This window comes from Eimeria maxima, genomic scaffold, assembly GCF_000499605.1.
Source record: "Eimeria maxima Weybridge genomic scaffold, Emw_scaff123, whole genome shotgun sequence".
Classification (NCBI taxonomy): Eukaryota; Apicomplexa; class Conoidasida; order Eucoccidiorida; family Eimeriidae; genus Eimeria; species Eimeria maxima.
Genome location: NW_013564234.1, coordinates 1 through 14,524, shown reverse-complemented (window position 1 = coordinate 14,524; position 14,524 = coordinate 1). Strand labels below are relative to the sequence as shown.

General features: G+C 51.4%; 4 protein-coding genes across 4 annotated transcripts; 2 read left to right on the top strand and 2 right to left on the bottom strand.

The window, feature by feature from the left end:
- Positions 1–666: 666 nt before the first annotated feature.
- Positions 667–1,836, bottom strand: EMWEY_00015520 (hypothetical protein, conserved; the record flags this gene model as incomplete). The annotated part of the gene is made up of 4 exons (XM_013479580.1): positions 667–965; positions 1,117–1,398; positions 1,528–1,599; positions 1,770–1,836. The coding sequence occupies 4 exons, from the start codon at positions 1,834–1,836 to the stop codon at positions 667–669; spliced, it is 720 nt and encodes a 239-aa protein (XP_013335034.1).
- A 1,579-nt stretch (positions 1,837–3,415) lies between these two features.
- EMWEY_00015510 (WD-repeat protein, putative) lies at positions 3,416–9,838 on the top strand (the record flags this gene model as incomplete). Its single annotated transcript, XM_013479579.1, has 10 exons — positions 3,416–3,644; positions 3,874–4,320; positions 4,481–4,729; positions 5,068–5,356; positions 5,648–5,871; positions 6,091–6,342; positions 6,584–7,046; positions 7,391–7,856; positions 8,034–8,822; positions 9,023–9,838. 10 exons carry the CDS (start codon positions 3,416–3,418, stop codon positions 9,836–9,838), a joined length of 4,224 nt encoding a protein of 1,407 aa, XP_013335033.1.
- Positions 9,839–11,230: 1,392 nt separating this feature from the next.
- EMWEY_00015500 (hypothetical protein, conserved) lies at positions 11,231–12,649 on the bottom strand (the record flags this gene model as incomplete). Its single annotated transcript, XM_013479578.1, has 1 exon — positions 11,231–12,649. One exon carries the CDS (start codon positions 12,647–12,649, stop codon positions 11,231–11,233), a length of 1,419 nt encoding a protein of 472 aa, XP_013335032.1.
- Positions 12,650–13,403: 754 nt separating this feature from the next.
- EMWEY_00015490 (chloride channel, nucleotide-sensitive, 1A, putative) lies at positions 13,404–14,307 on the top strand (the record flags this gene model as incomplete). Its single annotated transcript, XM_013479577.1, has 4 exons — positions 13,404–13,518; positions 13,663–13,716; positions 13,903–14,080; positions 14,187–14,307. Coding segments are annotated over 4 exons (468 nt in total), but the record flags the coding sequence as incomplete, so codon positions are not given.
- Between the last annotated feature and the right edge of the window lie 217 nt (positions 14,308–14,524).

The window sequence follows — 14,524 nt, the reverse complement described above, 5'->3', positions numbered from 1 at the left end:
AGCTGTTGAGCTCTTTCGATGCTCGGCATCTGTGGCAGTTCCTCATTACAGCACCTGCTCGGGTTGTTAGTAGGAAGCATCAAAACCACGCAATTGCATGCATGGTGCCTTCCGTGTACGTGCTAGGGCTACCCGCCATTCCTGCTGACAGATTACGACTGTGGTGCGCGACGGCCGAGTACAGCCTAGGCTTGCTAGTTACAACACGGCTGTAAACAACACTTTAGAGTGAAGGAACCGTCAATCCTCATCCGCTAGATGCCCCCGAGTTGCGAATATTCACGTCCCCTGCGATGGCTGTAGTTGTCACTTCAGACTAGCTGTGGCCTAGCTCATCACTACTTAGGCTCATCACTACTTAGAACCCAAAACCCTTCATTCCTGCAAACCAAAGTATGTGAGAGTGCCCCATATTTGAACACTCAACTGTCCGCTTGGCCCCAACAGGAGGGCACCACAAAAGGCAAGCTATAAAGCTCTAGGCAACGAAGTTCCCGTAACATGCATCCGCGCATGCGTATGACACAGCATGCAGCACATAGCTTTGCAAGGTTGCCCGCTTCCGCGGCAACGGAAAGTTGTATAATTTTCGGAGTCGCAGCCTCGTCGCACAACTCCAATACAAGCAAGTAGCACTTGCCCCGTCAACATCCCTTCGGTACCAGCTTAGTTGGGATTTCCCTGAAGTACCGGTGCAGAGGCATCTGGCCGAGGTGACTGGGCTGGGGTGTCATTGCCCCCCCACAGACGACGCAGACATCTATAGGCAAGCTTCAGAAGGCGGACGAAGACGCCACGGATGGTAAACGCAAAAAACGCGGTGAAAAGGACAAGCAAGAGAGAGGAGAACGGGGTGAAATCGTCTGGGAAGGCAATGCGGTGGTACCAGCAAACGCAAAGGATGACAAACACTGTCACCCCGAGAACAACAACAGACCAGTCGCCATTTTCCTGATCATCTTCACCTACAAAAAGGCCAAGCGACAGCAACCCGATCATACTGCTCCGCATGTATCCCGTGTAAGCAACTACAAACCGCACTACCCACTCAAGTGCAGGTGTGCGTGCAGGCAACTGAAGCGTTGCTGCCAAGGAGTCAAGCCGCTGTAGCAGTACCACCGGCACCGGCCGCAACGCTGGTAGCTGAAGGGGCAAAGCCAGGCAGAGATCCCAACCCACCAGTGTTGTTGCAGCCACCCGGTCCACTGCCTCTAGCGTTTGGTGGACGGTTTGAAAGAACAGCATGGAGCGTGACCAATGTGACACTGTCAGCATCCGGTGGAGATGAAGTCGCGCAGGCGCCGGCGGCAGCTGCCCGTGCAGGCACACGCAGGTTAGAATCCAGAGTGTCGTTGTCCGCCAACTCCCGACCCAAGAAGATCACGCGCACGCTGAGCCCTGCGATATAACACTAAAGCAGCACGAAACCTACAGCATCGACCACGAACAGTGGACCGCCGTACACTGCGAAACGAAACGAAATCATCTGAAGCCTCCGGTGTGCAACACTTTGAAAGATGTCGGTACCTCTCGCGATTTCTTGTGCAAAAACAATGTTTTTGATCTCCCCGATTGTTGAGTTCGCATCCAACAAGGAATCTGAAGAGTCATCCACTTGACACAGAGACGCGTCACCCCAGTCCTCCCAGTGTACCGTGCAAGCGGTATTTCGGTCTCTTTCAAACACCGCAGACCGCTCAAAGCTCTGTGCATTTCTGTGATAAAGTGAACTGCCCTTGCACGGAAACGTGTAGGCGGTGTTTCCTTACCGGTGAATGTCACAGGCTCCCCTGCACAGTTCACCACCCATTTGACGCGCACCTTCTCCCCCGCCATTGCTTGAGAACTCCAAGCCTTCGTTACAACGTCTTGAATTTGTTCTCAGCGGTTCTGTTGCAGGCTTTCCTTCGAAATGGCACTTGCGAACTGCCTCAACCAAAGCATACCTCGGTCGGATGGCCGCCGACAATCAATCAAGGGGCAGTCTCTCGAAGGCAAAAGCTGAATAGAAACTTCCTACATCCCACTGTAGTGCTTCTCATACCACGGGTTGCAATACAGCTATGCAATGCCAGGGCGGACGGACGCAGGTGGTGAAAATGCCCAACCCAAACTAAGATCAGCGCTTCGTTCAGGCTGGTAAGCACTGGACTGCAACACCTTCACACTAGAGTCCATGGAGTTCCAACGAACACGTGGCAAGCACAAATACTCCCTTACACACCAAGAAGTGTGAAGGCGGGTACAACGAGATACTGCCTGACAGCTGAAGCCGCTTTGGCGAGCGCAACAGCAAGAAGCAAATCTGAAAGCGAAGGCTTCCCCAAACAGTCACTTTCCTTGTGTTTTCCTGTGGCTACTTTCGGTAATACAACGCAAATAAAGTGGTTGGTTCCATGCAGTCAGTCCGACCATATCTCAGCCCCGCAAGTGCCACATGCACCGGCCAACCCCCGGTGCCCCTGGGTAACCCTTTGTGAGCCAAAGACACTGCTCACCAATCTTTTAAAAGTAATTCCAATCACTAATGTTAAGGGAAACATTAGTGAAGTCGCCGAGAAGAGCTTCTTATCTGGCTGTCGCTTGCAGCCTTTTGGCGACGCACAGAGACGTATTTGCGACGCGGTGGATTACTGCAATAAACCTTTCGAACAAATCTTCCGAAAAGTCGAGTGAGCAATGGTGCTCACACACATATATGGGCGTGTCCGGTTTAGCGAGTTAGTTCCCATGACGTACTTGGAGAAGATGCCTCAAGCAACTGGGGGTGAAATCCATAGAAAATAGCCAGTAGCCGTAACTATAACAAGCCGTCAGCAATACCCCTTATACGCGGATTTGTATGCAGCAATCGTTGTTATTGACGTTGCTTGCTAGTTTGGGAGCGGAATGGACTCTTTGCCACGAAGTGTTTCCACCTAACAGCTGGTGAAGGGGGCTACACTACAGCAAGTGGTGTTCGAAGATTTGGACGATGCCTCGTTTGGTACACGAATGGTGCATGAGCGCAGCTTGAATAAGACTGTTTTTAGAGAATTATTACTAGCTTAGTCAGCAAAGTGTACTTCGGTCGCTAGTCGATCAACCTATCCATCCCCTGAGCGGTTGGCTCAGGTACAATTAGAACTCATTTTGCAGGAAACAGGAGATCAGTCGTGCCAGAAAGCAAGCGGCAGATGACACCTTAAGGATATATTCGAGCTAGATTTACTCCGCTGATGCGTCGGTTCATGCACAACCGCTTACTTGTTGAAAGAAGCGGTCGTGCAGGCTCGAGGACGGTCACTTCAAGACAGTGGCCATTTTCTCGCTTTACATTCCCGCAAACAGAAACAACCACTGATGTTTATATTCCCACGGAAGCCAACCCAGGCTGCTCAGAATCCCGTCTGCCTGCTCCTCCTCTCGCGTAGTGATGGAGGGAAGTCTCGTTTGGCGGCAGCGAGCCGCTAGAGGAGAAGATGCGGGTGTTACGCTGTGGAGTGTCGCGTGCAGCCCTGACGGCTCTCGCCTTGTGTTAGGGGTAGGGCTCTGCGTGCTTCTCGTTGACGCTGAGTCGGGAGACACGCTGCAGACACTTGCTGGCCACAAGGGTAATGTGAACGTCATCGCTTACGCTTCCAATGGAAAACAATTCGCTTCAGGTTAGGACAGCCACACCTGTTCTTGCATATTTCGTCTGAAACCCACAGCAGCCTTTGGAAAACCACAAGTCAATTCTTGGACTGCTTGGATATATCTTTCCCCGTGCACGCATATTGCTGCCAGTTAAATTTCCGACTACTCTGATATGTCCAGCCATATCCAAAAATGCTGACCGCTACTCTGTGGTTCAGTGTGCTTTTCTTTCCCTTGACCCTCATGCATCTTTAGGAGGAGCCGACAGGAAAGTCATACTGTGGTCTCCAACAGGAGATATCTTAAGGCAATTCACGCATTCGGGAAGTGTTCAGGCGCTTGCATTCAACCCTCGAACGCTGATTCTCGCCAGTGGCACGACAGAAGAACTCAGCTTGTGGAATGCCGATGGTTGTAGCGGATTAGCTGAGGAGGAAGTTAATTGTCAGGGGAGTAGGTCAGGCTTCATTGGCTCTAAGTCGTGGGGGATGAGTCATTGCGCCAGTAGCAGCAACAGGAATTCAGGCAAAGCTTCCAGTAGTCTCAGCAACGCGATTGCTGTCAGTTTGGGGTTGGCCGGCGCCAATAGTGACCTCAAATCCAGCCAGGGTTCCTCTAACCTTCAGCAAGGCGACCGAATCAAAGTAGGCCCCCGCACGTGCGTACTTTCGTGGGATGACGATGGTCAACATCTTGCTGCAGGTAAGCAATGAATAAAGCGATATGCTCAATCGGTTAGGAGGGCACCTATGCCTCTACTGAGCAGCGAATATCCATGGTTGGCTTGTAGCTGTTGAATGTTCTAGTCTAAAATTGTATCCCAAAAGTAATGCTGGACATCAGACTATTGAATGTACGGCAGGTCAGTATAACGGATTTCTTGTGGTAAGTGACAGCGATGGTTCGAAGTTATGGGAGCACCAGTTGGATGCCCCCGTGTGGGCGTTAGCGTGGCGACCAAACACTTCTGGAAAGGCAGCATGTCGGGGCAGAACTCTCGTGGCCTGCACTTTCGAGCCGAGAGTGTGGGTGCTCGATGCTGATGCGGAAACCGCATTACGGTCCACACAACTTGTGTACGACCCCCTCCACGTCGAGTTTGATCCTAAAGGTGCGCTTTACGCTCCCTCTAGTTTCCCTAACAGTTAGCTTATTCAGGTGAAGATGCGCAGGTTTCACCTTTCCGTTGTTATATTGTTCACGTAACTTTATCATGGTGGATTTTGCCTGCACACTACGTATCTGTATGCATCCGAATAAGCAATTGGCGTATCTCGTGAGAAACGCATGGCAGAGCAAGGCGTCATCCATGCCCGACTCCAGAGGTTGATGATACACACCTGTAAATGTAAACGGCGAAAGGTGGCTTCAGGTTAAATCTGTAATCACCTACATGCAAAAGATAATATATGCTTTGTACCATGTCACGTTTGCGGATGCCTAACGCAGGCGAGTACTTTCTTTTGGTTGGCGTGGACGGCGGCCTTTCTTTGTGGAGTTATATGGGCATATGCCTGCAGCCTCTGCAAGTTTCAGCTGAGACGCCAGAGGTGACAGCATGTTGCTTTCTTCCTTCTGGCCCGAGGATTGCCTTCACCACGAGGCAGGGAGACCTGGGGATAGCTCAGCTAAGGTTACCTGTAGTTCACGGTCTTTATCGTGAAATGTATGCTCGGCGAACAGCCCTTTGCGAGGTTGCTGTTCGCAACCTACTCACCGACATGACGACCACCATTCAGTACGGAAAGCGACAACTCTTTTCTCACATGGAATGTATCCGCGCTGCGTATTGGATATTTATGAGTGCATGTTGTTTCGCGTCCACAAAGCACTCACAAAGTAAAATCCGGTTGCCATCATGTTTGCCATTACGAACCAACATGAATGAATAAACTGCAAGCATAGAGATAAACTCCTTTTCAAGAATGTATTTGGAGGATTTGGCGTACAGCAGAGAAGGCCAGTAAAGGATGGCACTCCACAGCGAGTGTCATAGGTGCTTCTTTCTGTATTTGGGAGTTATGTGCAGGTTTGACGAGCTTGTTTACAAGATAGCAGTCTATAAACTTTTGCTTGCTGTCCAGCTTAGGGAGTGTCTTATAATAGCAGAGGTCTTTTCGGAGGATTCTGGCTCTTTGCAGTACCGTGAAGTCCGCCGCCTCACGGGATCATTTGAGTGTTCGCTGATGCTTTTGACCGCAAGTGCCGTTGTACTGTGCAGAGGCAACACTCTCAAGCTTCACGAATTTGAAGGTATAGCACAACACCCCTGCAGGCAGGAAGATGCTTGTCTCGACACAACGGAAGTCTCATTCACTACAGGTTTTCCCGCTTGGTGTTGCGTTCAAACGTGAAGGCGGTAGCCACCTTCAATGCTTATTAATTATGTTTTTCTTGACTTTCCGTCTTTTGGTGTGCACCTAAATGCATTAGGGAGAATTGACTCCTGAGTGCATGGCCTCATTCCTTCAGGGAAAGCACAGAGACAGTGGACGCTACGGGCTTCCGTTCGTTACATTAGAGTGCTTGGAGGCCCACCTGGGGCAGAGGCGTTGTTGGTTGGTCTTAGAAATGGAGAGGCACTCTACGTATACGTACATCAGGAGCTGCCAGTGCCTCTTTTGCAGCATCGCATTGGCATCGTATGCATGGACGTCTCAGCCGAACGCAATAGCCTTGCAATCATAGACGAGGAGAAGGAACTTAATATTTACAACCTGCCCAGTAAGTGCCGGTCATATTCCCAGCAAGAGTGTACTTCTGTCGCTTGGCATGCATCGATGGACGACTTATTAGCGGTTACCGGCACCAGGACTCTTTTTATAAAGGCAGGTAAGCTGACGAAAGAATGCCGCTGGGTTCTTTGCTATAGCAAAGCAATGCAGGTATGACCGTTGGCTACCCGACGAATTTGAGAGCATCCTGCCCCTCCCTGTGCTGAAATGCGCCATACATATCTGCGTAGGATCCTTGGCTCCTCAGCAACAGTTTTGTCAAGGCATCGTAGTTGGGTTTCTGGAATCGTACGCATTTTGCCTGCATTGTCGCGAAATGCTGAGGCTAAAAGTTAATCACACAGTGTCCATAAAACGGCTGAAGGAAGACGGCAAGCTTGAAAAAGCTTATTCGCTTGCATGCCTAGGGGCAACTCGCGACGAGTGGAAGCAACTGGCGCTCGAATGCTTGCAGAGAGGCGACCTCCACCTTTCGCGCAAATCGTTTCAACATCAAAAGAACTTCAGGGCTATATCTATGTTGAACCAGATGCAATTAGAGCTAAACCTGTTGGACTTGAACCCAGATAAGCACCGGCATGTTTGCAAAGCCTATGCTTACGCGTATGTCGGGGACTTTACAGCCGCAGCAGATGAGTGGGTCGCTGCCGGAATGCCTCAACGGGCTTCTGAGATGTTCGCTGACTTGCGGAGGTATGCACCCAATACGAAGTCATTTTCAGTGAGGCACATTGCTCGGCTTTTCATACCTACTGAACTGCGGTGGCTATCCCTAAGCTTGATGTGACTGGCCGAGCTTCAGATGGACGGAAGCAAGGCGTTGGGCCGAGGTCGCTGAGCAGGATCAGACGTTTGCCTTAACCTCAGAGGAGCCCATGAAAGCTGTTGAAAAGCAGTCTTTGAAGGAGGAAGAAGAGCTAGAACGCAACGAAAAGCGGAGCGAAAAAGGGCCCACAGCCTCACCAGAGCAGGTGCCGTAAAGACTTCTGTTGCACGGTTGTCTGCTTGACTTCACCCCTGCGCCCCTGCATGTAAAGGCGATTTCCAGAATACGGGTTCGTAACATCTGTCAAATACAGCCGCAGTTGTTCGCAGGGAAAACAGGAGAAGCCAGACCTAGGACAGGAATACACCGAAGCTGCAGCCCTTTATGCCACTACGGGCCAACTGAACCGAGCCTGCCAACTCCTTGAAAAGATCGGGGAGACCCACACCCTGGTCGAACTCATGAGAAGCTGTAGAGCTCCCGGAGTAGCACCTTCAGGCCAGAACTATGGACCAAATAACGTGCAGTTGCACCAGCAACTGCTTGAAGGGGGGGACAAAACATTCGAAGATTGTGAAACTGCGGCAGCTCTACGCTGTGCTGCTCGTGCTTTTGAAAAACGTGGCCAGGTCACCTTTGCCAAGGAGGCCTTGCTGGTCCTTGGAGACAAAGAGGGACTAATAAATGTACTCATGCGTGCTGGACGGTGGGAAGAAGCCCTTTCCAGAGCGGAACAAGTGAGTACGACTCATCCTGCAGGCGACCCACAAAATTGAGCACAAGCTGCTGCCCGCAGGAGCCCAGAAACGCATACTCCCGGATTCATGTAGTTTATAGGGAACTGCCTAACACGCCTAGCTACCCAGTTACTGTTTTGCGCCCTTTTATGGGATTATCCAAACGGGGTGCTGCAGGCCCCCGAAATCCTGCACCACGTGAATGTAACGTGGGGTCACGAGCTCCTCCTACACGATCAGCCCGAATTAGCTATTAGTGCCTTCCGGCGGGCGGGCAGGGAAGATCTATCTTTAAGGACGGAGATGGCGCTACTCGAAAGCGCAATCTCGCAGAAATTGTATGCCCAGGCTGCCGCGAGGAGCTGGGCCATTGCGCGGGCCTTCGCTAATTTGGCAACTTCAGCTGAGAGGGAAAGAAGCCACGCAACAGCTGCGAGTGCCTGCAACAAAGCAGTCAACGATCACCAATCACTGAGTAAAAATGCCATAAGGAAGGTACCGGTGTGTGTCTATCGGTTTCTCGTTTGCTACTTTCGGCGACTCTCTGAGATATACGGCGTATACTTCGTATTGGTGCGCCAGGCATCATCTGTGCCGCCGAAGGCTGAGATGCCACCCCATGCAATCCTCAGGGGATGCACATTCCTGTGGTCACATGCACTGGCGCCTTTGGGGCAGGCGCTTCATCTCAACCTTGCTACAGCAATGGCAAACAGCGGACCTACTTTCCAAGGAAATAAGGAACCACAGTTGCATGTCAACCCATCAGGAACCAGTTTGGGGGCTTTGCCGAATTGGCGGCTGCCGCCATGGTGGGATGATGCTCAGGTTGCGCTTGAAGCGGATGAAGTGCAGACGCACCTGCGCTCTTGTGGAATCCGCGTCAGTCGGCGAGTAAAGGGCATTCGATCACACCTCGTCTTGCGTCTGATGATAGATGCGGCACTCCAACTGAGCGACTTTCAGGTTTGAGCTCACGCGGGAATCGTGCCTCCGCTTGGAGGATTATGTTATCTTCTATGGACTCACGGCAGCAAACTCCCACTGTCATGGAGCCTTCCTTTCAGACCTATCACAACAGAGGCACAAGAGTACCACAAGAAGAACCCGCACATTTTCATATACTTGTATTCTGGAATCGTTTCATCTGCTTCGTATGCGTGCAGACAGCTGTCGCAGCCTGCAAGGAACTGCGGCGACTTGCGCTGAAAGGCCCTGAACATCGGGAGAGAGAAGAGCTGGAGTTGAAGGTGAAGGCAACCCAAGTGTCTCACGTGACCGACAACAATATTCCTGATGCTTGTGGAGCCTTGAGGGGGGCTGCCTGTGGCTTATGCGGGAATATTGTGCCTCTATTGACATCTGAAGCCGTGCCACTAGGTGCTGACTTGAGCTGCGGAAGTTGCGGAAACCCGATTATGCTGGAGTTCGGTACATTCGCACCAATTACAGCAATTGAGTTCTCCATGTGCGGCATTCCAGGACCGGCAGAGAAAAGCTTTGGGGATGTTTCGCCGCCACCGGCTAAAGAGACAGTTTCAGAAAAGCTTTTCCTGGCGGCCGCCAGGAAGGGCCTGCTGCATATACGTGCAGCAGCACCCTACACCAAGAAGTGTTCCTTTGGCCCTCTAGAATTCAAACCTCCTGCGTTAAATCCAGATATCTTGCTTCAGCAACCCCCCGAAAAAGTTTTGAGGCGCATGAACAATTACCTAGAGGGCACGTCTGGCTCCCGCACCATAAGGCTGCTTCGACTGCCTCAAGCGGAGGCAGAACAAGAAATATTTGTTGCCTCCTCAGTGGCAACGGGTGCACTACAACTTCCTGCAACACTCATGGCGTGCGGCTCATGCTCTCACTTGTTTATTCACCCACCAGCACACAAGGCGCTCTTGCGGGAAGGCGTGTGCACCTTATGCTCCACCAAAGGCTCTTTTGCTCCGATCATCCGATGCCATGCACTTAAATTTGGGCAGCATTGAAGTGAGGCCCGCTTCAGTAGCACTGTGGATACGACGGCGACTTCATGCCTTCTGAAATGTGGCGTTAGTCAGCACTGGCCAGCAGTGACTGGACACCAAACTAAGCAAATTTCGCATTTCAGCATCATCTGTTGCTGACATAATACTCCACCTATTGTAGAATCCGATACATATCTGCGAATTGATGGATATCTGCTGCTTTGCGGAATGGTCGCACTATACCGCCATGCCACTGGACTTCCCTGATCCCTGGCAGCTGCTCGTTGAACTGACTTTCCTGCTCCAAAGAGGAAACGGAGTAGAACTAAACAGACTCCAGAAGAGCAACTATCACCGAGCCACTCCGTAGTCAGAAGACTTGCGGCAGAGAGCATCATGTCATGCAACCGCCAACCCATTTCAATCTTAGCGAGTGTTCGAGGTACACAGCCGCCAAACGTGTCAGCCAAATGCGCCCAATAACCCTGAGTAAGTACATTTCCGAGACTGCCTGGGCCTGCATGATGTAGGCGACCGCGCTCACGCAATCGCGAGTTTGTCTGGAGTTAAAGCCAGACGTTTCCAGCCGTTGATGCTACGATGCACCAAGAGCAACGACACAATCAGCTCAAAGTGACGTTTATAACTAGCAAGCAGCCTGGTGAAATCGCTCATAGCGAGCCTTCCCAGGCAATGGAAGCACGCATCCTTGCTCGTATTTAGTGTGCAGGAGCAACTACAATGAATCGACTGTGCCGAACATTTAACTCGAGGCATGCAGCTAGTTTGCAGCCGAGAGTAGGCCTAGACTCTGTGAACTACTGGCTCCGAACCGGGTTCTTACTGCAACGTAAACTGCATGGTTAATCCTCCGCTCCGAGCACGAAAGAATACACAACCACACTCCAGTTATAAATCACCGTACCTGCGTTCCCCCAGAGACTGCGCTGCCAAACTGTTCTTACCTTTTGCACCAACTCTCATGCAAAGCACCAAACGGTGAAGCCTCTACGTGTGATGCCTCCCACTAAGAGCAATTTTCCAGGCAATTTTCCAGGAATTATAAGCAAAGAACGCTTCATTCTTCCCTCCTTGTTTGCGAAGGTACCCTCCGTTCACTCCACCGTTAGTATTCCATTTAGCACAACTAGAAGGCCCAAAGTGAGGCTGCACAGGAAAGGTTGTGTAGCAGAATCCCATACACGGCAATCAGAGGGCTCTCGCTTGCTCGGCTTGCTACCGCAGGAGCCCTGATAGCCATTGGGATCGGCAGCCACTTTTGGGGTCTGAAAACTGTGACGTGGCTTGGGCATGTGATGTGTAGCTGGTGCCAAGAAAAACTAACTCGGACACTGGATCAAAACACAGCACTGGACTGTCAACGTCAAAGTTCACCGCCCCCAAAGTAACTGGCTATCTAGAGCCCCTTCCCCTCCCCCCGCCTCTGCCTCTGCCTCTCCCACCTCCGCGACCCCTTCGGATCGGAGAGACCCCTCCTCGAGAGCGCCCTCCGGAATGTGGCATTACTGAAGAGCCACCTGGGGATTCCGCAGCACATCTGATCCCAGGTCGAGCTTCTGCGTTCATCTGACTCCCCTTGACTGGAGGAAGCTGAGGAGCGGCAGTTTCATTAGAATTGTTAGTATTAACGTACTGCTCGCTGGCACACAGAAGAGCAGTTGCAGCAGTGCTATTTGATTGCTCTGCATCAACCCTAATCAAGTCAAACAGACTACAAGTCACTGGCCCCCCAGAAGGCTTAAGATAATCTGTAAGATCTTCATCGCGCTCGCGCCGTCCGCGTCTGCCGCTGCCGCCCCTTCCTCTTTTTTTCTCAGTGATGACCTTGCCAGCACCCAAGCTGTTAGGATCTACTTTTCCGAGTTGCCTCAGCCGGTCACACTTCAGATCTGCAGCATCTGGCTTTATCAACAGCGAACGGGGCTGCTGTTCCGCAGACGCTTCCTGCGGCAAGTCTGTCGGCGACACTGCCTCGCGCTTGAGTTCATCCCGCGGTAGAGCTTGTGCTTGAGGCTGCAGTGCCTTACTTGCATTTTCACTAAGCTCTACATGCTGAACTTTTGCAGAAAAGGAGAAAGGAACGAACTTTGGAGGGCCAGTGTCCGCCTTATCCGCTTTTATCCGTTCGTGGAGCTCACTGTGCTCTTTCAGGATATATTGAACGAACTTCCGGCGTCCTTGTATGTCCTCTTTGAGGTTAAAAGCTTCCCGCAGCTGTTTTGCCCCTCCTGCAAGGTTCTTTACGTTTTGGGGAGTGAGCAAAGCCATTCCACGGTACATTATCAGCCCTGGCAGAAGCAGCAATTTGACGCCCGGCAATAGGGGTACTGAATCAAGCTGCTGACAAAATCCAAGCTCCACAGCTTTAAATGATACACCACGACCATCTGTCAGCCTCAGGAGAAGCGTCCGCCGCTGATTCCCCTTGATGCCCTGTGCACCGTCAGAAAAGTCCTCCTCGACGTCCTTTGTAGGCAGCCGCACGTCTTGGAAGGATAAAACCATGCAGAGCAATGGCTTCTTGAGCGTGTAATTGCAGATCGGAGATCCAACATTCGTTGAAGGAGCATTCTGAGCAGCCCATGCCGCTACCTCCGGAGGAGCCTGCATGGACTTGCTGTGGAGTGCGCTGAAGTTATTCAAGTCGGCGGGATGTGGGGCCAAGTGAAGACGCCTCAGGTCGGCAGACAAAACATAATCCCTAACATCTGTTGGGCTGCAAACGCCTGATTGTCTTAATGCCGCCAGACCTTCGGTTGTAAAATCTACTCCCCATGGCGCCAGCACTGACAGGATATCCCCGGCATCCATAGTGTGAGTAAGTGGAAGTTGCCGTCTGCCCCCAAAGAAATGAGGCCAGACGGGCCTTGACGGATGGAGTTACTATGTTGCAATTCTAAGAAAGCACAACGTTCTGCGGACAAAGGCACAGGCGGTGCCAACTCTTCAACGATTTTGCACAGCGAGCTAAGAGTCAGCCGATGTCTGTAAAGTGTCAGAAATACATTTCCACGCTATACAGAAGAAGTCCCTGCCCAACGGAGGCAAGAAGTAGCCATACACTTCCAGTTTAGGCAGATGAATACAAAAAAGTCTCAACTGACGACTGCAGGGGCACGATGGGGGCTACCCTCTGGCGCTTGAAAGAATGAAAAAGCATACGCACATATCAGTTTAAACACACCAAATGATTCCCACAAGAAGCAATGAAACAGACGATTATCCAGGAAAAGAGGTACAGGCAAGCCATCGCTACAGCCCTGCATGCGCAGGCAAACCGCCCAATTTGTATCAACCCCGTCTCTACATGCGGAAAAATTGTTGTTTCTAGCTGTCTTAACTATGAGCCACTGTTGGTCCGTCCGTTAGGTGTGTTTACGCTCCCTACAGAGGGCAGCGACCGGATCCGGTGCCTGACGTTTTCGCTTATCGTGCATGCGTGAAACGTCAACGGGGAGCTAGGGGTTGCGGTGACCTGATTCGATTATCAAGTGGTTTTATTTCCATTTGTCAACAGAAGCAATCTGAATATTTGTAGTTCCCAACTACACGCACGAGGAGGACAATGACTGCGCGTCTTCCCCACCGGACTGCATCCGGGGACTTAGAATTGCAGGACAATGAAACGATCGGATTCCGGGTTCCCCACGCGTCAATATTCATTAGCGGAAAGGACGCTGGTGAGTTACCAGCCGGACTTCACAGATTCCTGCCGGAGACTGTTTGCTTCAAAACCATGCCAGTTGCAATTTGAACGGAGCCACGTGATGCGAGGTCGTACGAACTGCGAAGGTGGATTTATGTGGAATATGTATGAATTTCAGGCCGTGGCGAACTATTCATTACTTCTCAGCGCGTTGCCTGGCTCTCCGACGTCGGTGCCAGTTTCGCCCTAAACTACGTCAGCATCGTACTACACGCACTTTCAACTGACCCCCGTGCGTAAATTCCCAATTTTACGGCAAACCCGTGTACTTCAGATGCCCGATATATTTGGCACCGTGGTAGAAAGGTTTTCGTGGAGGGACACTTTGCATATGACTTTGTGCCTGTGTTCCTTGCAGAGGCGTGTGATAGGCCATGTCTGTACTGCCAGATAAAAGGGGAAGCTCTAGCAGACCTGTCTAATGGGAATCCTGTCAGCAGCTCGACCTCAGACTCTGCCTGTATGCCTGAAGAGGCGGAAGAGTGTGCAGATGATGACGCAATGGTCGAGCTGAAATTCGTGCCAGATGACCCCAGGTAAGGTAGTTAGAGGATGTGTGACGCCGCATAGTAGTGCATTTTGATACTAATCGTGGAAGTTCCGATGATGGATGCTATTGATTGTATGGGTGCACTACTGCAGTTGCCTGCAACGGCTGTTCACAGTCATGAGCGACATGGCTGCGCTGCATCCCGACCCCGATTCCGCAACTTTAGACGGGGACGAAGATGAGCTCTTTGACGAAGCATCCCTCCGTCGGCAGGTACTGTTTATCACCGGTTTACACAAGACAGAATCGCCGCGTGGCGGCCGACAATTCCTGTGAACCGGTGCTTGTTGGTGTTCTTGCCTGTGAATTAGCATATCCGTAGGGAATCTCGTCTTCTCTCTGTCTCCCTCTCTGTCGCTCTTTCTCTCCGTCTCTCAGTCTCTCTCTCTCTCTCTCTCTCTCTCTCTCTCTCTCTCTCTCTCTCTCTCAG